The sequence below is a fragment of the Portunus trituberculatus genome, chromosome 41, assembly GCF_017591435.1.
Source record: "Portunus trituberculatus isolate SZX2019 chromosome 41, ASM1759143v1, whole genome shotgun sequence".
NCBI lineage: Eukaryota > Metazoa > Arthropoda > Malacostraca > Decapoda > Portunidae > Portunus > Portunus trituberculatus.
Genome location: NC_059295.1, coordinates 14,488,352 through 14,512,891, shown reverse-complemented (window position 1 = coordinate 14,512,891; position 24,540 = coordinate 14,488,352). Strand labels below are relative to the sequence as shown.

At 44.7% G+C, this 24,540-nt stretch overlaps 1 protein-coding gene across 1 annotated transcript in view; it reads right to left on the bottom strand.

Annotated features, from left to right (window-relative positions):
* Positions 1-1,217: 1,217 nt before the first annotated feature.
* Positions 1,218-24,540, bottom strand: part of LOC123516546 (doublesex- and mab-3-related transcription factor B1-like) — a 36,873-nt gene continuing 13,550 nt past the window's right edge. Inside the window, exons 2-5 of the mRNA XM_045276024.1 lie at positions 23,228-23,549; positions 2,652-2,797; positions 2,137-2,533; positions 1,218-2,015 (exon numbers count right to left, since the gene is read on the bottom strand). Of these exons, the coding sequence (XP_045131959.1) occupies positions 1,266-2,015; positions 2,137-2,533; positions 2,652-2,797; positions 23,228-23,521 (1,587 nt within the window). The 5' untranslated portion in view covers positions 23,522-23,549 and the 3' untranslated portion in view covers positions 1,218-1,265. The remainder of the gene's footprint in view (positions 2,016-2,136; positions 2,534-2,651; positions 2,798-23,227; positions 23,550-24,540) is intronic.

Below are 24,540 nucleotides of genomic sequence, written 5' to 3'. Positions count from 1 at the left end.
CCAGTCCTCCCAACACACCTCTTTACAATTAAAATCTCCCATCATTATAGTTCGTTCACAGCCACCCAACATTTCTTCCAGACATGTTCCTGTATCACTTATCATTTCTTCATATTCCTGTACTGACCATGCATTTGTCTTAGGTGGTACGTACACCACTATGTAGTGCCTCTTTTTTCCTTCATTAGTTTCTGCTCTGATCTTTAGCACTTCTGCCTTTCCCATACCTTTTTCACTTGATCCACCTTTATATCTTTTTTAACCAGCAACATCACTCCTCCTCCCATCTTACCTACTCTATTTCTTTTCCAAACATTATATTTCCCTTCTCCAACCTTCATCAGGTCTTCTCCCTCTCTCAGTTTTGTTTCAGTAAGACCCACAATATCTGGGTTCTTGTCCCTCAAGTAATCGTTGAGTTCTAAAATCCCCGATATCACTCCATTTATGTTGGAATACATTACATTTCGCTCATATGTAAGTTTCTTTAGTCCTTTCTTGCTGTACTTTTCTGGGTTATGAACCACTTCCTCAGTCTCATATCCAAGATTCTCCAGAAAAACTCTTTCTTCTCTTCTTCTGTCCTCTCTTCATTTTTTTTCAAAGCCTCCTTTCTCAACTCATTTAACATTTCTCTTTCCTTTTCACCGAGATCTCTTCTCAACCAAATCTTCCTTGTTGTTTCCTGCTGGGCTAGCCTCCATGACTTCTCCACCAATTCATCTACATCCTTTTGTGACTTAAGTTTGATTCTTATTGGCCTCATACCTTCTCTTGTGAACTTTCCAATTCTATGGAAGTCCTCTATTTCTTGTACTAGGTCTTTTCCCTCCTCTTGCACCACATTAATGATATTATTTATCACCTTTTTTATGTTTTTCTCTCTCTCCATTTTACTCGGTGTCTTATCCTCCTCCACACCAAATATCACCACACATCTCTTTTTGTCTACAGTTTCCCTCACCAATGTCTCATTTGACTTAATAACCTTCACCACTTTCTCAGCTATCTTCTCTTCTATGATCTGTTGATCTATAATTTCAGCAAGGCCCAAAGTTTTCTCCCCTGACTCTTTGATTTCCTTTTCCAGACTTGCAACTTTGTAATTTACCTCCTTTCTTTCCACTTCCTGACTTTTTTTCCATTCAGCCTGCTTCTCCATCACTTTTCCTAGAGATTCTCCACATTTTTCGCAATTCACTTTAATTAGCGTGTGTGTGTGTGTGTGTGTGTGTGTTATAGATCTCATGCACCTAGTGTTTCTGTTATTTGTATGATGTAAATGTTTGAGAAACATTTGTATCAAGTATAAATCGAGAACCACAAAATACAGATTCTTTGCTGACTGCTGTGGGAAATGGGTTAGTGCTTGTTGAAGGCAAGGTTGGCAGGTGGTTAGCATGGGTCAGTGGATCACTATATGACCTGGTGTGCACATATGCTTCTTGAAGACAGCACCGCAAGCACCATGCTCCAGGATACAAGGAGGGAACGTGGGTTTGAGCTGCCACTATCCTCTTGTCGGAAAGTGCATGAAGACCATATGAGGAAGGAAGTGATGGTGGTGCAGGTGGTGGTGGTGGTGGTGGTGGAGGATGAGGTGGATGAGGAGGATGACAGGGTGCAGAGTAGGTGTTCCATTCAGGGTACAAGGTATGGGGTGGCAGCCAGGAGCGACCAATGGGTTGTGGTCTCAGGACTTTGTGGTTTCCTGATGGGAATGATGCACTTCTCCCAGGAAGAATTTCTCTTTCCTCCCTCATGTGTAGAGCCTCTAGTTCCTGCGTGACAAGATGTGGGGAGGAGTGCGGTGTTCTGTAGGGATCAGTCTTCTCCTTAGGGTCATGAGCATTTGAAGGGTCCAGCTCTCTTTGTGTGAAATTGGTCACGGGGAGTGGTGGAGTGGTGGCACCAGGCAGTGGCAGGAATGTTGAGTTGGTGCAGATAGCTGAGTGAGACAGAGGGAGGGATCGCGTGTGTGTTGCCCTATCCCCTGTAATCTTTTCCCTCATGTCCTGAAATTTAGACAGTGTTTGTGAACAGTGGTGTCAATGACACACACACACACACACACACACACACACACACACACACACACACAATTATATAATTTTTAAGGAAATAAATTGTACTAACCTGTAGTGAAGGCTTTGGTGGTGTAGGTTGGTAAGGTGAGTGATTCTCTGCATTTACTGTGTTTCCTTGATATGATGCCAATGAAAGACTAGTTGAAGGAAAAGGAATGGATGAATAGGAGGTTGTAAAAGATGGGGATATAGAGGAAACTTGTGGACCAGTAGATGTCAGTGGAATAGAAGAATAGGAAAGAGAGGGAGTTGTCGAGGTAGAGGAAGAGGAGTTAGGAGAAAAAGAACCAGAGGAAGAAGACATTGGGATGGTGGAAGTAAGAGACATGGTAGAAGACACATGCTCGCTAGAAGGAAGGTGAGAAGAGAGGTCGAGGACTTCCTTTGATAATTGTACCATTGTCATTTCTGTGTTGTCGTGTGGTCCAGGGGTGGAAACCATTGCTCTGAAGAAATAAAAAAAATCAGTTCTCCCTTTGCCTCCAACTTAAATTAAAGTAAGAGCAGAAATGTCTTACAGAATAGAAGTCAGAACTTGCACTGCACCATGCACGAGTAGCTTACCTGCGAACGCGCTGCTGGTGTTTCATGAGTTGTTGCCGCCTGCTGGTAAAGGAACAGTAGGAACATTCACAATTTTCAAAGGGACATTGACCTTTGTGGCCTCGCTTTTGCTTCCACTGATTATGGTTCCGGCATCTATCACAAACCTGTCAATGGAAGTTAGCGTTTCATAAATCTGTTAATTGTATGGAACAGGGGCACGATTCACTAAGCAGTTATGTGATGCTGATGACGACGCCACAGCAAAACCACATGTCCAGATGCAGCCCACGCCTGCATTGAAAACATCTTTCTCTCTTCTTCCTCCTTCCCCCTCTGGTGAGACACAGTAACCAGTCCCCAGAGTTCCTTCTTCCTTCCCCCCACTGGTGAGACATAGTAACCAGTCCCCAGAGTTCTTTCTCCCTTCCCCCTCTGGCAAGATGCAGTAACCAGTCCCCAGAGTTCCTTCATCCTACTCCTCTGTAAAGCTGCAGTACCCATTCCCCAGAGTTCCACCCCTATTCTTCCTTCCTGAGCTGCCAGCTGGACCTGCCTGACGGACACTGCCACACATGTCCTACCTAGAGGCACTGTGTATTGTCTCATCCCCCATCTTACCCCTCACACCATTGCCAGAAGCAGAGAAACAGAGAGAGAGGTGCTTCTCTGGAATATAGGAAACCACCGAGCTGCACCTCGCCACTGGCTGCTCATGCCACTCTCTTCCAATCACCTATGGGCTGGGAGCTGCCCTGAACCTGTGATGCTGACGTGGAACCTGTACAAGCAGTGGTGGGAAATCTGTGAGCTACCTGAATCTCCGCTACCATTGGTGATGCTGACATGGAACCTGTATAACCAGTGGTGGGGAATCTGTCCATGCCAGGTTATCTACCACTCACATAATATAGACTTAACTGTACTTTGTAAATAAAAGGAAGAAAGGATTATACTGTTTCCCTGTCCCTTGGGGAAAAACCACTTAGCCTCTTAACACTGGCAGCAGGTGGTGGTCCTCCGACAGGCTAGGCAACATCGTCATGGAGAAGTAGATGCCATTCAACCCAGATAATGACACCATAGACAACTGGGTGAAGCATTTTGAGCTGCATTGTGAACTCAAAACATTGCCAAAGACCAGCATGCTAAGTGATGCAAGGTGACAATTAGTGATGCTGGGAATGATGTAACATCCACCATCACAGCAGGGATGTTCGAGGAATTGAAAGCAGCACTCAAGAAAGAGCTTGGACACCTTGACAAAGTCAAGCAAGCAGGTGGGATCTCGCTGCCCTCACTCAAGGTGATCTCAGTCTTCGTGCCATGGCAAGAAAGACACAACAACTGGCAACTTGTGCATTCATTGGTGCAGGCATGGTCATCATTGAGAGGGAAGATTTGGAAGCATTTTTAAAAGCTTTGTTTCTCGAGTTAAGAAGGGAAGTAATAAGAACATGGACAATGACTGTGGAGGAAGCCTAGGAGGAACCAGAATGCCATGGACAAATTATGCAAACTCTTCCACCACCAGTCGTGGCAGTGACCACCGAAAAGTAGCCTACTTGTCTGGACCAGTTAGAGGCCATTATCACTGCACTCTGGTAGCAGCTACAGGACCACCATGAAGGATAGTGGCATGAATCAAGGGATTCTTATCGCAAAAAGGATGCAGTGTGGCCAAGGATGGCTTGTTTCAGCAGGAGGGGGCAATGTGATACTGATGACAAAGCCACTGCAAAAGCACAGGTCCAGATGCAGCCCAAGGATGCACGGCATATCCCCACTGGAGCCTGAGCTGTATAAGAGCTGCAGATCACTGTGTGGCAAGGCAGTCTGGCCTAGCATAACTCCCAAAAAATACCTTCCTTTTCTCTTCCTCCCCCTCTCTGGCGAGATACAGTAACCAGTTCCCAGAGTTCCTCCTTCTTTCCTCCTCTGATGAGATGCAGTAACCAGTCCCCTAAGTTTCTTCTTCCTTCCTTCTCTGGCAAGATGCAGTAACCAGTCCTCAGCATTCCTTCATCCTCCTACTCTGGCAAGATGCAGTATCCAGTTCCCAGAGTTTCACCCCTATTTTTCCTTCCTGAGCTGTGGGCCAGACCTGCCTGACTGACACTGCCACACATGCCCTGCTTGCAGGCGTTGTGTGTTGACTCACCCCTCCCATCTCGCCTCTCATGGCGTAGCCAGAAGCAGAGAGAAACAGAGAGAGGTGCTTCTCCGAAACCCAGGAATCCATGGAGCTACACCCTGCCACTGGTCACTTCTGCCAATCTTTTCCTATCACCTACAGGCAAGGAGCCGCCCTGAACCTCCGTTACCAGTTTTACCACACCGTGATGCTGACATAGAACCTGTACAACCAGTGGTGGGGAATCTGCGAGCTGCCTGAATCTCCGCCACCATTGGGGAAGTTGTAGTGGAACCTATATAACCAATGGAGGAGAATCTGTCCATGTTGGGCCACCTACCACTCACATAATATAGACAACTATACATTGTAAATAAAAGGAAGAAAGGATTATACTGTTTCCCTTGCCCTCAGGGGAAGAACCATTTAGTCTCTTAACAAGTTACATATTTCATAAGTCCTTAAGAAGTCAATATCTATGCTAAGAGTTATTCACTAAACCAGGGTTTCTCAACCAAGGTTCCCTGGAACCCTGGTTGAGAAACGCTGCACTAAACACTTATGGACTTAGTACATATCTCAAAAGTTAAGTATTCTCTTGGGACCCCATAAGATTTCATAACCCAGACCAATGAGCGCCTGTTCTCCACTACACAACTCCCGAGGTAAACCGACGAAGCCAGAGGTTAGAAGAAAATTAAATAGATTGAAATAAAAGACTACAGGTAACATAAGCACATGAGTGGCTTAAAAAGCGAAGAAAGACACTCTATATCTGAAAATACTAGTGTATTAGCACATGATAGTAGCAGCTGAAAAGGAAGGGAGAGTGAAATAAGTAGGCTAATTACAGTGGCCGCAAAACAAAAAAAAGGTATACATTTTCAACGCAATAAAAAATACACATGCTAATATGCGTGCAGAGTTTACTTGCGTTTTTCGCAGTCAGCAGACTGGGTGGAGTGATTATGTTGGTCTGGTAGAGCCCACCTCTATTCATTGTTCCTTACCACACCAGGCCTCAGTGCACCTCCAGTGCCTCTACAGAGTTTTTTTTTTTTTTTTTTTTACGTTGCTCCTGAGCGTCTCTATTTGCTACTTGCGCACCAACTTCGACGTGCTCCCAGACACCCCACAGTCATTATTACGGGTCATGCACAGCTGTCTCTTCAAGATAAAACTCGGGTCTTTGCCCTCCTAGTCGAAGGCTGGTCTGTCATACGCATAGCGGCAGACTTAAAGGTAACAAGGAGGACTATTCACAAGTTAAAAACTGCAGCAGAGAACCTCTGGCTTAGTGTGGTACCAGCTAGAAAACCAGGCTCTGGGGCACCAAGAAAGATGTCTCCGCACACAGGCAAGGACCTGGCAAAAGATTACAGCCGTCAGTCTGAAAGAGAAACACCTCAACTTCCTGCAGAAAGTCTCGGTGCGAACTATTCAACATCGCCTTCAGAAGGAATTAAAATTGCCAACACTCTGCGCTGGCAAGAAACAGCTTCTGACAGAGGCTATGAAGAAACGACATCTGGATTTCTGGCCGAAATACAAGGAGTGGACATTTGTAGACTGGCAGAAAGTAATGTTCAGCAATGAAACCACGTTCTGGCTGGTCAGGGGCGACTCCAAGGTCATGAGAAGGCCCAGTAACGTGTCCCGTTGTGACCCTCGCTACACTGTCCAAACAGTCAAACAGCCAGAGACAGTATTATGGTGTGGGGAGCATTCACTGGTCATAAGGGCTCTGTTGGACTCGACTTTCTTCCTAAGAAAGTGAAGATGAAGGCAACTAATTATATTGAGGTCTTGGAGGAGCACATACTGACATTTCAGAGTATTCATGAAGCAGAATATTCTATGCACGACTTAGCACCAGCACTTAAGTCCAAGGCTGTAAAGGAGTTCATGGCGAAAACAATATACGTGTTCTGAATTGGCCAGGCAACTCCCCAGACCTCAACCCCATCGAAAATCCCTGGCAAGTAATGAAGATCAAATTGGAGAATTCGCTTCCTAGCAGTATCAAGAACCTGACGGAGGAGCCAAAAAAAGATATGGATCTACTGTGATGCTTCTTAGTTCTCCAGCATTGCTGCTTCCGTGCCCAGGAGGATCCAGAGTGTTCTGAAGTACAAGGGGAATTATGTCCAAATACTAATTATACTAATTATACTAATCAATACTAATTAAAATTCTAAATAAAACAGCCCTATTTTGTATTGTATAGTTTTACTAGTCAAAACTCAGTGATGTGTACCTTTTTTTTTTTTTTTTTTTTTTTTGCGGCCACTGTAGCTATGTGTGACATTATATGACAGTGGCCTGAGGAGGGAAGGATATTGAGATATTTGTATTAGTACAGTGAATCTAGAAAGATGCTCAATGATAGTGGTAATATTCTTTTTTTTTTGTGACTTTTTGGCGATAAAGCAATGATCTGGGAGGTGTGAGTGCCTGGCAGTGACGCACATTAATTAATAATGTTGATACACACGCATTGGTATACATAGTGGTTGGAGTTGGTATAGGTGAGCCGAGTTGACAAGGAGCCAGTTTGGCCTCTTTTGGGCTCCACTGTCATTGCTGTCTCTTGTATCATGTGATTATAACACATTATTTGTTTCTACTAGCTGCTGATTGGTTAATATCCCTTAAGAAAAAAGCGCTGCTATTGTCTGAATTAAAAATGTCAACTGTGCACTAATGCTATCTAGCAGAGATCGACTACCGCCACTAAACACTTATGGACTTCGTACGTATCTCAAAAATTAAGACTAGTACTCTTTTGGGATCCCGTAAGGTTTCGTAACCAAGACCTGTGAGCGCCTTTTCTCCACTACACAACCCCAGAGGTTAATGCTGGACTCACACATACACGATCGTGGTGCCCCGACAGGCACGATGGCTGAAATTTGGCATCGGGGACGAAAAAACACTTTCGGGGCATCAATTGTGCGTGATCGGGGTGTTTCGGGGGTCATCGGGCTGTTAGCATGTCCTTTGTTTTTCCCATACTCCCTTTCTGTCTGACGTCATGTCCTTCCCCTCAGTCCTCGCTCGCCGCCGCCAGAGGCTGTCACGCTACGCCTCATGCCTCTCGTTTCGCTCGGTTTACACTTGTTGTGTATTGTGCTACCGTAAATACACTTTCATAATGGACTTAGGTGTCTCCATGCTACCCCTGTTTTACGACAACTACCATAGGGTAACATACGGCGCATGCGGGCATTGCGGGGCATGTCCGGGCATCGGGACAAAATTTTTGAACCTGTTCAAAATTTTCAGCCGACTGGCCGACAAATGTCAAACAGCGTAGCTATCGGGGAATATCGGGGCGAAATGGGCGACAGGAGCGAATAGTACGGAGCTATCGTTGCACCATCGCCCCCTTGTGGGCCGCGAGGGACGGCAGGGGCAGCGGGAACTGTGATGACGTATGTAGAGGGCAGCACCGGCGCTCCCGCCAACCGTCACAGGCGACATATTCACGCCAGTCGGCTCTCTCACCCCGCTCTACCACCCGTATACGGATATGCTTGCCATCCAGAGAGCCTATGCAGTGAGGGAGGTGCCATTTCTGTTCGAAATCCTTGGAGACCTGTAGCCACTCTTCAGGTGTGGCGGGGAGACGGAGGAGCTTGGGTGCAAAGGCCGAAACAATGGCGTTGCAGGTGTCAGGAACAATGCCACATATGGTGTTATGTGCCACACGAAATGCATACTGTAGGGATTTGTAGGAGCCCCCTGTGGCAAGGTAACGCAGGGTGATGGCAACCCGTATGCTAGGGTCGATGGGTTTCCGCCATCTACTAGTCTTCCTCTCGATGATTGGGGTCACGGCCTCGACGATGCTGTCAAAGAGCTTCCTGTCCATCTTGGTGTAATTCTTGTACAGGTCTGGGTTCTCCTTATACAATTCGTCCATGAGGGTGTTGTAGTGCCCATACCTCAGTCTTTTCTGGAGGTAGGGCCACACCCAGGCCCTTCGCTTCCGCTTTGGTTTGGGCTCTGGTAGTAGAAACTGGTCGACGACAAGAGCCCTCAGTAAGCGGTATCTCATACCACATACCCCCAGCATAATTAGTTCCTTCGTGGAACTGTCCATGTTTGTGGTGGTGTTGAGTCACTGGTGATGTGGCACTGTTGAGGGTTGGTGCTGGAGTGTTTACCTGGTGTTGTGGTGGGCTGCCTATATATATATATATATATATATATATATATATATATATATATATATATATATATATATATATATATATATATATATATTGTGGCATGCATTGGGGTTGTCACTCCGACATACCCATACCATCTCTTCTTTCGCCCCGAATGCAACAATGATACGCCCCTGTCGGGCCGTATGGGGCGATATGGGGCGATGCAGTTTGCAAATGAGGGTGTTGTCGGGGGTTCGTCGGGGGTTCATCGCCCCTGTCGCGCCGAAACGAGCGTATCATCATTTTGATGTCGGGGCGTGCCACGTTAGATGCAACACCACCCCGATCACTCCCCCGATATACCTGATAATCGTGTCTTTCCCGGCTCTCGACCCTGTCCTGTATAATTGGGAGCAATCGTGCACTTTTTAGCCCTGATTCCAATCGTGCCTGTCGGGGCACCACAATCGTGTATGTGTGAGTCCAGCATAACACCAACGAAGCCAGAGGTTAGAATTAAGAATGTGAAGTAGATTGAAATAAAAATCAACAGGTGACATAAGCAATAAAAAATTCTTAATATGAAAATACTAGTGTATTTGATCAGGAGGTGAAAATTTATGGTTATACACTTTTTTCATAAGGACAAGGAAAACAGAGTAGGGGATGAGTGGCTTTGTACGTTAAGAACACATTGCACTTTTTCATAAACAACAGAATTAAGACAGATAGCAAAACAGAGTCTCTATGGGTCACAATCAGTAGTAATGGATTTAGTGTACAGGCCACCTAATGCTTCAAACCAAATCAACTCTTCACTATGGGAAGAAATAAATAGAGCAGTCAGGTACAGTAAGGTATGTGTGGTAGGGGATTTCAATTATAGGAATGTTGATTGGAGCTTGATGGTGGGCAACAGGAAAGCAGATGAATTTCTGAGGGTCATTCAGGATATTTTTTTAAAGCAAGACATTTTAGAACCCACACGAGGAAATAATATTCTAGATTTAACTCTAACAAACAGGGAGGAGGCAGTTACGCAGGTAGAAGTTGGTGGGTAGCTAGGTAATAGTGACCACAAGGAAATGCGGTATATATTGAAATGGCATGAAATTTTTAGAAAAAAAACACTAGGAAAGTACCTGACTTCAGGAAGGCTAATTTCGATGGCTTAAGGGGGTATGTAAAAGGAGTCGACTCCCAAGGGACAGGCAAGGGAGGTAAGGGCGCACGGGATAGAGAGTAGAATATTAGGCTGGATTAAAGTGTGGTTAGGCAATAGGCGACAGACGGTAATAATTAATGGATTGATTCCGATTGAGGTCAAGTAATTAGTGAGGTGCCATAGGGTTCAGTTATAGGGCCATTGTTATTTTTTATATACATTAATGACTTGGATAGTGGAATTAGCAGTGATATTAGTAAATTTGATGATACGAAGCTAAGTAGATTAATTAGGTCAGATTCGGATGCCATTGCCTTGCAGGCAGATTTGGATATGGTGAAATAATGGACAGATAAATGGCAAATGCAGTTCAATATTAACAAGTGCAGAGTACTGAGCGTAGGTAGAGATAATCCAAACGATAGTAACACAATAAATAACAAGGCTCAAGTATGAAAAAGATTTAGGAGTCATAGTCAGCTCCGATCTCGGTCAAAGGGCCACCGTGTTACAGTGGAACCATGTGCGCTTTGGGGTCTGAGGGGTCTCCAAGCGCACGGGTTCGAATGCTGTCCACGGTCCGAGTGTAGGTTGGACTTCCTCACTCGGGGCAACGGTTTCCTAGCGAGTGGGCTTTGAGATAGGAGGTACCCCAAAAATTATCCCCTTTAGCCCATAAATTCCCGTGAAAAGCCCACATGGTAAAAAAAACAAAAAAAACATGGTATAAAAGGCAAAAATGTATTGAGATTAGGAATAAGGCGAATAGGGTACTAGGATTAATTATTAGAAATGTTAAAAGCAGAAGTTCCGAAGTAATGCTAAAACTATACTTAGTGCTGGTCAAGCCATATCTTAACTATGCAGTACAATAATTCTGGTCACCACATTATAGAAAGGATATAACTCTATTGGAGTCGATGTAAAGGAGGATGTCTAAAAAGATACAGGGGATGAAGCAAGAGTGAAAAAACTCAATTTCCTTTCCTTAGAGAGACGTAAGTTAAGAGAAGACCTGATAGAAGTATTTAAGTGGTATAAGGGTTTTAACAAGGGAACATGAACAAAGCTCTTAGGATCAGTAGTGGAGATGGAATCAGAAATAATGGGTTTAAACTTGAAAAATTCAGGTTTAAGAGAGAAATAGGAAGAAACTGTTTTCAAATAGAGTGGTTGACGAGTGGAATGGACTCACTGGTCATTTAGTCAGGGCTAAGTTAACAGGGAGCTTTAAAAGAAGATAAGTTCATGGATGGGGGTGATAGATGGAATTAGGTAGCTTTAAGGGGGTATCACACTGGCCTATGATACACGGAACAAGGAGCATCTTCTCCAGATAACTGGAATTTTTCCAAGATTAGCGGAGCTATCCTATTGAAAAAAATAAACATAAGATATGTAATAAAACCCTATCATTCAAACTAAAAAGAACGTACCTACATTTTTCATATTGGAATATTAAATAACATTTCATTAATCTAGAAAGATTAGATATATGTATATCATGTCGATAGTGTGGGCGAGTGGCGAGATCGGCCTGTACCTGGTCGAGTGTCCAAGGAGCTCTGGTTTTCTACTCCTCCTCCTCATCAGTGTCCATGTCATGAGGATCCAATACCAGTTCTGCCTCTACAGAGGAGGACCCAGACCATGGAGGCTTGCGGTCTGGCACAGACAAGGGCTAGGCCGGTGGCAATGGGAGCAGTGGCTGCACTTAGACTGGTGGCTAGAATCGCCAGGGCCGAGTACTAGCCAGCACACTCTGGGGCTGGCTATCAGGGGCGGACTGAAGCGAAGGCTGTACCAGGGCAGACACTGGCTGGGGCCTTGGACTGGTTGGCACACTTTGGGTCTGGTTATCTGGGACAAGCTGGACCGAGGCAGACACTGGCTGAGATTGGGAGCTGGTTGGCACACTCAGGGGTCTGGTTCTCACGAGCACTGGCTGGACAGGGGCGGGCACTAGCTGGGGAGGAGGACTTGCTGCATCCCACTGTCGCTCCAAGGCAGTGACTTTCACACTCAAGTCCCTGACCTTGGCCTGGATTTCCAGCAGGAGCAGCACCACGTCCTGGAGCGTCACAGACACACCAGCCTGCAATGTGGAGGCTGCATCCACAGTCCCTACTACAGTAGCATAGTTAGGGGCTGTCCTGCATGGCACAGGGACAAGTGGCCATGTGGCAGGTACAGGAGGTTGAGCTGCCCCAAATTGGGCTGGCAGAGGCAGAGCAGGGAAGTCAGACCAGAGCAAGGTGCCATTTGTCCAAGCATTTTGTTGCGGAGGTGGGGCGGGCCGGTAAACCACCTTGGATGGGCCGACAGTGGTGCTGGGGGTCTGTGGCTCCCTGACGGGCCTGGGCCTGGCAGGGCAGCGGTGCGAAGAGGCATTGTGGTCATCTCCACAGTTGCAACACAGCGGGACGACTCTGGTGCCAGCACGTATATTCTCCAAGCAGCGGGAGGAAGGATGACTTTCAGAACAGTACCTGCAGTGCAGCGCCGACTTACACTTCCAGCTCTTATCCCCGAACCAACATCAGTGACCGCACAGATCAGGGTCAGGGGTGTAAAGTTCCAAATGGAAGCGGCCCAGGCCAAGGAGGTGGACCAAGCTGGGCACGGCCTCTTCAACGAGGCCCATGAGATGAGGGCGGAGCTCACCTGCGATGACACACCTCTTGAGCCAAAGGAAGGCCTCTGGCGTGGTAAATTCAACATTGATGGCGGTGAACACACTATAAATGATAACCATTTGCTGCTGGCCGTCAGGATCTGCTGGTGAGGCCAAGGATGCCCTCCTTCACCAACATGTCATATGCTACTGACCAAGGATTGACCATCAGGTATAGCCTGCGCCTACCTTTCTTCATGAGTTGTTCCAAGGATGGGTGTTGTTTGAGAAGCGCCATGAACCACTCATAGAGATGGGCTAGAGTCTTGCCGTGCCCTTTGGGAAAGCTCACACTGTAATGGGAAGCGCCTGGCTGAGATGAGGAAGCACGAAAGGCGACGTTGGTATCCATGGCTTCCTGCAAGCCTGGAGACAAGGGTGGCGAGTCTGTAGGGGCGGAGGTGCAGGGTTGACCCTTTGGTCAGGTCAAGGGAGGCCATGTGGTCAGTGGCGGCGGGGAGACAAAGCTTCTCCGCTCCACCAACAGGAAGTTTTATCTTCACATGAATAATAGTCTCCCTTGGCTGACCTGCCGCAAGACAGACATCCTGGCTGTCCACAGGGAAGGCCGTGAAGGTGTGCTCCTCAGAGATGGCCTCAGCACTCTTCTTCTTCGTAGGGGCTTTGTTCATACAGAGCAAGGAAAATACACACCCGCCAGCCACAAGCCATGGGTGCTAACTGCATATATAATGTTTGGCAGTAATCGATTCCCATTTTTAAACTCATCAATGTTAATGAAGTAATAAATATATGTTTCGTAACTTTAGATCATGCTTTCCATCATTAATAATGTTTATACACATAATGGACCGCGTTGGTACACACATTGGTCTGAAATGTTATAGGTGAGACGAGTTAGCAATGGGCTGGGCTGTGTCACCTTGTAACCCTCTTTTGGGCTCCACTGACACTGCTGTCTCTTGTATCATGTGATTTTGACGCATTATTTGTTTCTACTATAGCTGCTGATTAGTTAATGTCCCTCGAAGAAGCCCTGCTATTGTCCGAAGGAAAAATATCAACCATGTACTAATGTCAACTAGCGGAGACTACCGCCTGAGAAGTGAAACTCTACTAAAAAAGAAAGTATCCAAGATGGCGATCTTAAGAAACTTTTTTGTCAATCACTTTTTGGGGAGTTCATATGGACCTCTTATCTTTTCTTCGTACGTAATACTAAAGTATGGAGCGTTAGTGAATCCCGTCCCAGATGTTGTTAAAATACTGATTAAAAAAAAAAAAAAAAAAAAAAATATATATATATATATATATATATATATATATATATATATATATATATATATATATATATATATATATATATATATATATATATATATATGTGTGTGTATGTGATTCTATATTTAATATCGAGGTCAGTTTGCTTCTGTCACACTTTTAATGTGGAGCAGTAAAGAGTTTCACAGGAATAAGCTTCAACAAGTTGCAAAAAAGATTACAACATTGAGTAGGATAATCACACTAGTGTCAAGGGAGTGAGTGCGGCGGCGCCGGTATTCCAGCTCCGCGATATTGTTTAACAGAAATGGGAGTTTAGTGAGTACAGGCTACAGCCACAGCCATCCTCATACATAGTTATGAGAGTTTAGCGTGAAAAAGAGCTGGCTGCAGCCACCGTGAACACTCACAGATGAGTTTAATGATAGGAGCGGGCTGCCGCCGCTGCTGTCACCACTACCGCCACTATTTACAGTAGGCCGTTTCACACCGGAGACGACACACACGACACACGAGGCGCGAAGCTGTGTGGTTTAAAATCGCCTCAGTGTATTTCCAATAGGAGTGTTCACACCGGATACGAAGCTTTGGGACAGATGCCACCCACACTGCCCACACCGATTCCAAGATCGCCGGGCAGGAGATTTTTCTAGTCATAGCATCAACGGGTCATGCTTCTTGGGACTCCCGCCTTTGTACTTCCTTCTCCAGAGGCATACCTTTTTTTGACCGCAATGACCTGACTTCTCGAGTCTCCCTCACTCACTCACTGTCCTTCACCGTGAACTGATGGATGTCCTGTAGTTGGTGCCTTGCTTCTTAATATCTTGTTCATTGAATGATAGAACTTCAGAGAACTGAGCTGCACTCAATCTGAAATACTCTCCAAATTTCCCTCATTCATTTCTAGCTCTTAAATAAGATGATGATATTCACCACATTAGAGTCGTTTCATATTTGCTTGATATACCCTATTCCTTTTCCTCTTATTATTCATGATCAAAGGTAACATTAATAACTCCTCTTCCTCCACCTCCTCTTCCTCCTCCTCCTCCTCCTACTCCTCCTCCACGTCAAGAATTGTCAAGTCAACCAGCCTCCACCACAGGGAATGTCTTGCCTAGCATCGCCCCCGGTGTGAACAGATCCATAGCAACCAAAGTCAGCCTGACTTTTGTGCGTCGTGTGCGTCGTCTCCGGTATGAAACGGCCTTTATTGCGAGAAATGAAGGCTCAGAGTTTTATTCATTACTCTTTTAATGTTTTATGAATTCGTTTGAATTTAGTACATTACCATCAGTTATACGCATTAAAGTTAATGTCATAGTCAAAGATTTTGTTTTATTTATTTATTTTTTCTCAAAGCCAAAATGCATTGTTGGTTTCCTCTTTTCAGAGCCACCACAACCCACATATCTCACAGTATACCTGGCGTGCAAGATCGTCCGTGCTAATCGAAGGACCAGTGTCAATATGGCACAAAGTATGTCGCTCCATAAACTGTTGTTAGATTTCATTTTATCTACTGGTATAGGGCTGCTTTCATGCATGGATGGAACAAACTGGTTTAATCTTAGGGTGATTGTAGGGTTTCATTTAGAAACAATATTACTTTGGTGACGTTGCAGAAGTTATTCGTGTGTGTTGCGTATTTTTATTTGGCTATTTATTGACTGAGTTTTTAAAATTCATTAGGTCAATTTCTGTTTTTAAATTCATTGCACACACACACACACACACACACACACACACACGCCCGGTAGCTCAGTGGTTAGAGCGCTGGCTTCACAAGCCAGAGGACCGGGGTTCGATTCCCCGGCCGAGTGGAGATATTTGGGTGTGTCTCCTTTCACGTGTAGCCCCTGTTCACCTAGCAGTAAGTAGGTACGGGATGTAACTCGAGGAGTTGTGACCTTGTTGTCCCGGTGTGTGGTGTGTGCCTGGTCTCAGGCCTATCCGAAGATTGGAAACAATGAGCTCTGAGCTCGTTCCGTAGGGTAACGTCTGGCTGTCTCGTCAGAGACTGCAGCAGATCAAACAGTGAAACACACGCACACACACACACACTACACACCGCGTAGTGTAGTGGTTAGCACGCTCGACTCACAATCGAGAGGCCGGGGTCGAGTCCCGGAAAGCGGCGAGGCAAATGGGCAAGCCTCTTAATGTGTGGCCCCTGTTCACCCAGCAGTAAATAGGTACGGGATGTAACTCGAGGGGTTGTGGCCTCGCTTTCCCGGTGTGTGTTGTGTGTGATGTGGTGTCAGTCCTACCCGAAGATCGGTCTATGAGCTCTGAGCTCTCTCCGTAATGGAGAAGACTGGTTGGGTAACCAGTAGGCGACCGAGGTGAATTACACACACACACACACACACACACACATTGTTTTCCATTTCGGATGGGAAACAAATAGCCTATACGTGAAAATAGTTTGGAAACAGTTTGCAAACATTTTTTTTTTTTTTTTAGACTTTGCAAGTTGTTTCCAAATTATTTGAAAGTTATTCCAAACTGTTTGCAAGTTGTTTCCAAATTGTTTGCAAGTTCTTTCCAAATTGTTTGCAAGTTATTTCCAAACTGTTTGCAAGTTGTTTCCAAACTGTTTGCAAGTTATTTCCAAACTGTTTGCAAGTTGTTTCCAAATTGTTTGCAAGTTATTTCCAAACTGTTTGCAAGTTGTTTCCAAACTGTTGACAAGCAACATATCGTAGTGTGGACATGTCTCAAGGCAATAAGTTGCCTACTTGCGTCACTCACAGTTTCCGTGTTGTATGCATGAGATGAGCCGATAAGGATATGCCTGGCGGGGGAATGGAGAAACGCGGTGCGTTTCTGGTGGTGCTGTATGCGAGATGATACATGTCACCTAGCTCAGGGATGCAACTAACATAAGAGAGTCATGCACATTGTACAAGGCTTTGCCAGACAGGCTGGAATTATGAATCACAAAAGAAAACCATCAATAAGTATTCAATATCCATTCTGTACTGAATAAAGAGAATATACATTGCATTTAAGCTTAACAATAGTTAAGATTTATATTTATTTACTTTCTCCATTGCTTCTACCGTTTAATTGACAAGTTAAAGAGTGTAATTGTGGAACAGGCTGTGCCTCACTTCACATTCCATAGCTACAAGTGACCGGCTTTCCGACCTGTGGCAGACATTTGGGCTACATGTCCGAGCGTCGTGTTTCTTTGGGGGTGTTTGTGCTCCTGATCTTGATAATATTCGTCTTGCTCTCAAGACTACTTGACACGGGAGGTGTGCAGCTTGGCTAATGATGGTGCCGATACTGAAAGATATCATGCATAATAGCAAGGTTTATCATTTACTGATGATCCTTTCCTCTTATCAGAACGGGCGAGTAAGAAATACTGCTGTTGCCGTGTTTGGCATTCATTATTTCTCGAGAGGATGACCAGACTCTTAGAATACTGATTCTCTTGAATAAATTTTGGTCATTGTTTAGTACAACAACAAAATACGTATATATGTATCTATTTATCAGCACCTATATTCTCTCTCTCTCTCTCTCTCTCTCTCTCTCTCTCTCTCTCTCTCTCTCTCTCTCTCTCTCTCTCTCTCTCTCTCTCTCTCTCTCTCTCTTACATGATGTCATCTATATGACAGCACGTAAACAGTCAGTTCTGAACGGCAGAACAGTTTCATGTAATGAGAGATGTAAGAATGGACTGAATCTTCAATTTTGACGAGAAAATACGCCCTGACACTTAGCACCAGACTAAATTATTTACAGCAGTATGTAAACACCGATAGTTTTAGTAATAGGTGGAGACAAAACAGATTCCTTCAAGACGCAATTCTTCAAGTTTCGTCGCATCATATCCTTGGTTCAATAAAAAAAATGTCTCCCACAATTTAGTTAAAACACTTTATCACATAATGCAAATGCATCAGTACCTTCAGTGATCATTGTTGATCAGTATTCCAAACTTAATATCCGATTCATTGCGGTCAGTTCTAGTGAAGCTCTTACAATCGGTTGTCAGGCTTTAAGGCTCAGCTTCAAGCTCCTCCTGCAGTAGCGTTACCCCATCAAAGAATTGTGTGGGCAACACGCTCGCTTACCAAAGTGTGCTGGCCACTTTCGTGCATCTTCAGAAACGCTTCAGCCGAGGTGAATGTTACTTAGTATTTAAGTGAGTTTCTTTCTTTCTTTTTTTTTTTTTTTCTTAATGAGTTCCTGGTGATTGTTGGCAGCAGCAGCAGCAGCAGCAGCAGCACAACAACAACAACAACAACAACAACAACAACAACAACAACAACAACAACAACAACAACAACAACAACAACAACAATTCAGACTTTCGGACTGCATGTACCCTTGGTCTTCAAGTAATCACACAGTAATTCAGCTCATCTGAATTATGGCAGGCTTTAGCTAAGCATAAAAAGAGACTCATTCTCAATAAAATACCGGACAAAGTTTTGGTAACTGAAAGATATCACAAGGATTAACTTATTCATTATGTTTTAAGTGCTTCCAGATATGAAGAAACGAGTGGAAGTCACAGTCACACATGCTGTTTTGCATTGTGGTGCCAACATGTTTTGTTCACAATTGGAGATTTAAGAGTGAACGAGAGAAAAAAATCCCCAAGGTTCTTTCTCCAGGAAGAAGTGATGAAACGGTATGAGTAGAAAAGACTGACTGAGGCCAAACAACCCAATTCACTTGCGAAACGCACCAGTTCCCGCGGTCTTGCGCTGTACGTAGTAGCTAGATGCCGTGTCACAGCCTGCCTTCGCTGTAAATACTTTAAAGCCTTCAGTAGTTCTGAGTTTGTTCCGTAATGGGAAAGGCTGGCTGGGTAACCAGCGGGCGACCGTGTATACAATACAATAGTGGGACGCATTTTTATCGAGTTCTTGATCCGATTAGACGATTTTATTTACATTAGGAAGGGTCTATGGAGGTCAGAAGTTTAATGACCAGTCTTCACTATGTTAATCCCAAGGTGAGATTCTGAAGCTGTATAAAATCACCAAATAGCAAATACAATAAATATTAATGCGTGTCCTGGTATTGAAGGGATTAAGGATGTGCGGGTGTGGATGTCTCGTATATACCTGCAAGATATTTAGAAATTTGTTGAGACCTTTATTTGTAGCTTACTTGTGACTTGCTCTGTTCGTTCGAGCAACATTCCACAGCTGTAATGTGGACATGTTCATGGTTAATGGAATTAACCCCTTACATCATCTTGGTCTTGCAATATAATTCGGTACTTGATAGAAATATAAGAGAAAAAAAGGTACTTTTGAACCCAAAAAAGAAATTCGGTATCTTTCAAGACAGATTTTTCTGTTCCCCTGGAGGCGTCTTGATGTAGCTACACTAAAAAAAATCTGGAAGCTGGTCTGCCCCTTGAGTTCCTGCCGTTTTTACCACAGGATTTTCTAATCAGCAGGTTTGCGTTGAGAGAGAGAGAGAGAGAGAGAGAGAGAGAGAGAGAGAGAGAGAGAGAGAGAGAGAGAGAGAGGGGAGGGGGTGCAGAAGAAAGAGAGGGCGCTAGAGGCTAATTGAGGTCTATTCTTGATACTGTAGTGGAGATGGTGGCGGTAATACACACACACACGCCCGGTAGCTCAGTGGTTAGAGCACTGGCTTCACAAGCCAGAGGACCGGGATTCGATTCCCCGGCCGGGTGGAGATATTTGGGTGTGTCTCCTTTCACGTGTAGCCCCTGTTCACCTAGCAGTGAGTAGGTACGGGATGTAAATCGAGGAGTTGTGACCTTGTTGTCCCGGTGTGTGGTGTGTGCCTGGTCTCAGGCCTATCCGAAGATCGGAAATAATGAGCTCTGAGCTCGTTCCGTAGGGCAACGTCTGGCTGTCTCGTCAGAGACTGCAGCAGATCATACAGTGAAACACGCACACACAAACACACACACACACCGCGTAGTGTAGTGGTTAACACGCTCGGCTCACAACCGAGAAGGTCCGGGTTCGAGTCTCGGAAAGCGGCGAGGTAAATGGGCAAGCCTCTTAATGTGCAGACCCTGTTCACCTAGCAGTAAATAGGTAACTCGGGTAGTTGTGGCCTCGCTTTCCCGGTGTGTAGAGTGTGTTGTAGTCTCAGTCCTACCCGAAGATCGGTCTATGGGCTCTGAGCTTGCTCTGTAATTGGAAAGGCTGGTTGGGTGACCAGCAGACGACAGTGGTGAATTACACACACACACACACACACACACACACACACACACACACAAGGCGAAAAAGATCTGGGAATGATTATTATACAGGAAAATCTAAACCGCCAAAAACACATAAGTAAGATATTTGGATTAGCATGTAAAATGTTGACTTATATTAGAGTGGCATTTCAATTCATGGACAAGATATGACGAAAAAAATTATTACGAGTATGATACGTCCTAAGCTGGAATATGCAGCAGTGGTGTGGTCACTGAGCTCTAAAAAAGATATAAGAAGATTAGAACGAATCCAGAAGATAGCTACAACGATAATGCCGTAACTAAAGGACCTAACATATGAAGAAAGGGAACTGCCAATCTTACAAGATAGAAGAGAACGACGAGACCTAATAACAATGTATAAAATAGTTAATGGCAGTGAAAAAATAGACAAGGAAGACCTGGTGCTGGTGACAAAAGAAGCTGGAAAGTTAAGAGGACATGTAAAGAAGATCAGGATGAGGTAGTGCATGAAGGATTTTGGAAAATACAGTTTTCCACATGGAACTGTGGAGAAGTGGAATGCATTGAGTGACAAAGTTGTTACAGAACATAATGCGCCTAACTTTAAAGAAAATTGGATAAATGGAGATATGGAGACAGGACATTATGAAACTCGCTCGAACCCTGTACAATACAACTAAGTAAATACACACACACACACACACACACACACACACACGGCTTGTGCAAAATTTATACCTGCTTTAGGTGATGATGATCACTTTTCCGTTCCCCACATAACGATCACACGCCAATGAAAACCCTTGACACACTTTGCGAAAAAATCTTTCGTTATTCTTTGCCTCCTTATAACAGAACACTGTATTGCAAAACGAGTGACTTGAGTGCTAATGTCGCGTTTGATATTGTGGCACTGCAAACCGAAGTAAACCGTGTGTGTGTGTGTGTGTGTGTGTGTGTGTGTGTGTGTGTGTGTGTGTGTGTGTGTGTGTGTGTGTGTGTGTGTGTGTGTGTGTGTGTGTGTGTGTGTGTGTGTGTGCGTGTGTTGTGATATCTTCTCAGCTGACAAGACAAGGTTCCATTAGCATTCCTCCCTCAGCTCAAAAGACAAGTGCATTAAATACATAGGAGGGACAGCAGCGGATACCAGGGCGGCGGATACCAGGGCGATAAACTGTTTGATGTGTGGGGGACTCTTACCAAACATGGGTGGGAACCAGAGAGAGAGAGAGAGAGAGAGAGAGAGAGAGAGAGAGAGGTGGTGGAGGTAGTAGTGCCGAGCAGGGTAGGTAGAGAGCAGAGGAGCAAGTGAGGTGTGCCTTGCATAGTTTGGCGGTAATGTGGAGCCTGGGGTGCACGTCTTGAGAACGACTGATGCGATGGCGTGCACAGGTGGCGATCACAATCACAAGGCCTGCATGTTGTGGCGTGTCAGAGGAAATGTGACCTGAGTGAGTAAGATTAAGTGGTGTGTTGGCGGCGTGAGGTGTTGGTACATTCTGGATATGCATGGGTGAAGTGTGTGTGTGTGTGTGTGTGTGTGTGTGTGTGTGTGTGTGTGCGCGCGCGATGAATAGAAGACAGGCTGGGTTTTCAAAATACCAACGTATTAGCAACGGAAAGAGGTGTCGTGACCAGGAATTGAGCGACAAACAGTTAACGAGTCATACAACAGACATATTTTCTACATACGTGCACGTGGCTGAAAGATTTACGGCAGACCTGCTGTTTGTATTTAGTCTGATGACCAATTATTTGACACACTAAGCGCTGCATGATATAGTGATCAACTTTTTCTGGTGAATGTGTAGCAGGACTCGCGCAGGACAGGTGCAAGTGAGGTCACGCATTTCACTCTTCTCACTTCAACTTCAGTCGCTGAGTCTTCGTGTTCTCGTTAAGTACTGGTTGTTGTAGTTTTAAAGACAGTCTATCAAGGATTTAATGTTCAAGAGATAAGAACCATTTATTATACACTATATATAATATATAAAGCCATAATGATTCCAGTGATAGCATTTAAAATAGTAAGAGAAAGTAGAAGTCTAGATCCTGTTCTATATTGTGTGCGTGCCTGACTACACAACGCAATACGAATGGCATAATGTACTTGATTAAATTGACGTCTGTCTTTAAAGGTCATAAGACCATTAGATTTTATGTAGACTAGAAATATTAAGTCGTGTGCTATGCAGACATTGTCGGCCTGAGAAAGGCGTCACGCAGGGAGTTTAGGAGGCTGGCGAAGGACACCTGGCCAGGTTTTCAAATCAACATAGTCATTCTTCACCTCCCCCCACCCATCTCTCTCTCTCTCTCTCTCTCTCTCACACACACCCGGTAGCTCAGTGGTTAGAGCGCTGGCTTCACAAGCCAGAGGACCGGGGTTCGATTCCCCGGTCGGGTGGAGATATTTGGGTGTGTCTCCTTTCACGTGTAGCCCCTGTTCACCTAGCAGTGAGTAGGTACGGGATGTAAATCGAGGAGTTGTGACCTTGTTATCCCGGTGTGTGGTGTGTGCCTGGTCTCAGGCCTATCCGTAGATCGGAAATAATGAGCTCTGAGCTCGTTCCGTAGGGTAACGTCTGGCTGTCTCGTCAGAGACTGCAGTAGATCAAACAGTGAAACACACACACACACACACACATCTCCTCAGGCAAGGAGAGGAACGTTATCTGATAACGACTATTATTATATTAAGCTTAACTGCAGTAATGTATTAAGCTGTACTCGGTAAAATTTTGTTCTTTTAATGCTGACAGATAGTTTGGGAAAAGAAATATAGCTGAAGAAGTACGTTGTTAATATTAGAACCGTAGTTATATTTTAGGAATAGTTTTTGTTTATTATTAAGATATTCGTGCAGGAACACAAAGCACATCAATAAGTAGACCCGAGTAATGATGTGTCTTAATGTTTTTTATCTCATGACATAGGAATACTTTCTCAGCTTTGTTACTTTTATTGAAGAAATCATTTTGATAACCTTTGTGTGGCGCACGCGCACACGGTGTTGACAAGGCCGCCTTGATACTCACCACATCCCGCTTAGTGCGTTTTTGCTTGGCCACCTTCGCCTCTGTGGCTTCCTCTACCTGCCCTGCTTCTGGAGAGTGAGCAGCTGTCTCAGCGCCATCGTCAGGAGTGGAGGAACCTTTGTTGTCAAGCTTCTTGTGCCTCCAGAACCGCTGCTGGTGGCACATGACCCTCCGTGAGAGGCGCGTCAGTTGACACAGGGAACACTGGCATTCGGTGAAGGGACAAACGTGGCTAGTGATGGAAACTTTCTGGCCGTGGTTCTTACAAATGGTGCAGCAGCGGGTCGTCTTCATGGCCCCGGCTTCCTTGCTACCACGCAACCTGCAAGACACCAAACATCACATGAGTAGCCTCGTAACCTCTGCTATGTTATGCTTCTGCATTACCCTTAGTACTCTTAAACTACACACGGAACTACTTCTACAGATGTATATTTAATCGAATTTTTCTTATATGTATAATTTACTTATTAATTTATTCATTTATATATGCCAATATTTTTAGTTTGTCTTACAAACCAAAAGGTGTTTGAATCTCTGGTATCCATTGGTATGCAATGCCTTGTATGAGCTGAAATATGAAACATATCAACAGAAGAACGAGAGATCGATAGTAACAGAGAGAGGTGTCTGGACGATGAACAAATACTTCGTAAATTGCGGATAGGAAGAGAAATGAAAATTGCATATATATTTGGTGCTGGGGGAGAGTTAGCCGACAGAGCAGTTCAGGAGTGTTCCAGTGGAGTGCGCATGCATGAGGAGTGGAAGAGGAGTGATTTGTGAAGATGAATGCATTGAATGTGAGAGACGTAAGACCTTGCATGGGATGGATAGACAGTATAAAGAAAACGGTGGATGCAAGACAGAGACGTGCATGGATCAGGGAAGAGATGTTATATATGATAGAGCTGCATAGATATTAATTGTGGATGCATATATGTGACGCGACCTCGGGAGCCTTTACCTGAGGTTTGTCCGCTTCTGTTCCGAGAGAGTGATTGGATCAGGCGCAAGAAATAGGATGAGAGAGAAGGGTACAGTATTGAGGAATGGTTGGCAGTCGGGTCACGATGCTGAGATAGATCGTGTACACTTGGACAACTAATCCTGGTGCAAGCATGGTCGGTAAGCACCAGTCATCTTTCCCCTCCTCTCAAAGATTAGGATTTAATGGAATATTTATAAGAGTGAGTGTGTGTGAGGGATGAATGCATGCAGGGAGTTTGGCTTCTTTTAAACATATGATTACTTGTATCTAACTTGTCTTGAGAATCACCCCTTTTTGTTTTTCTTTGTTGTCATAGTTCTCC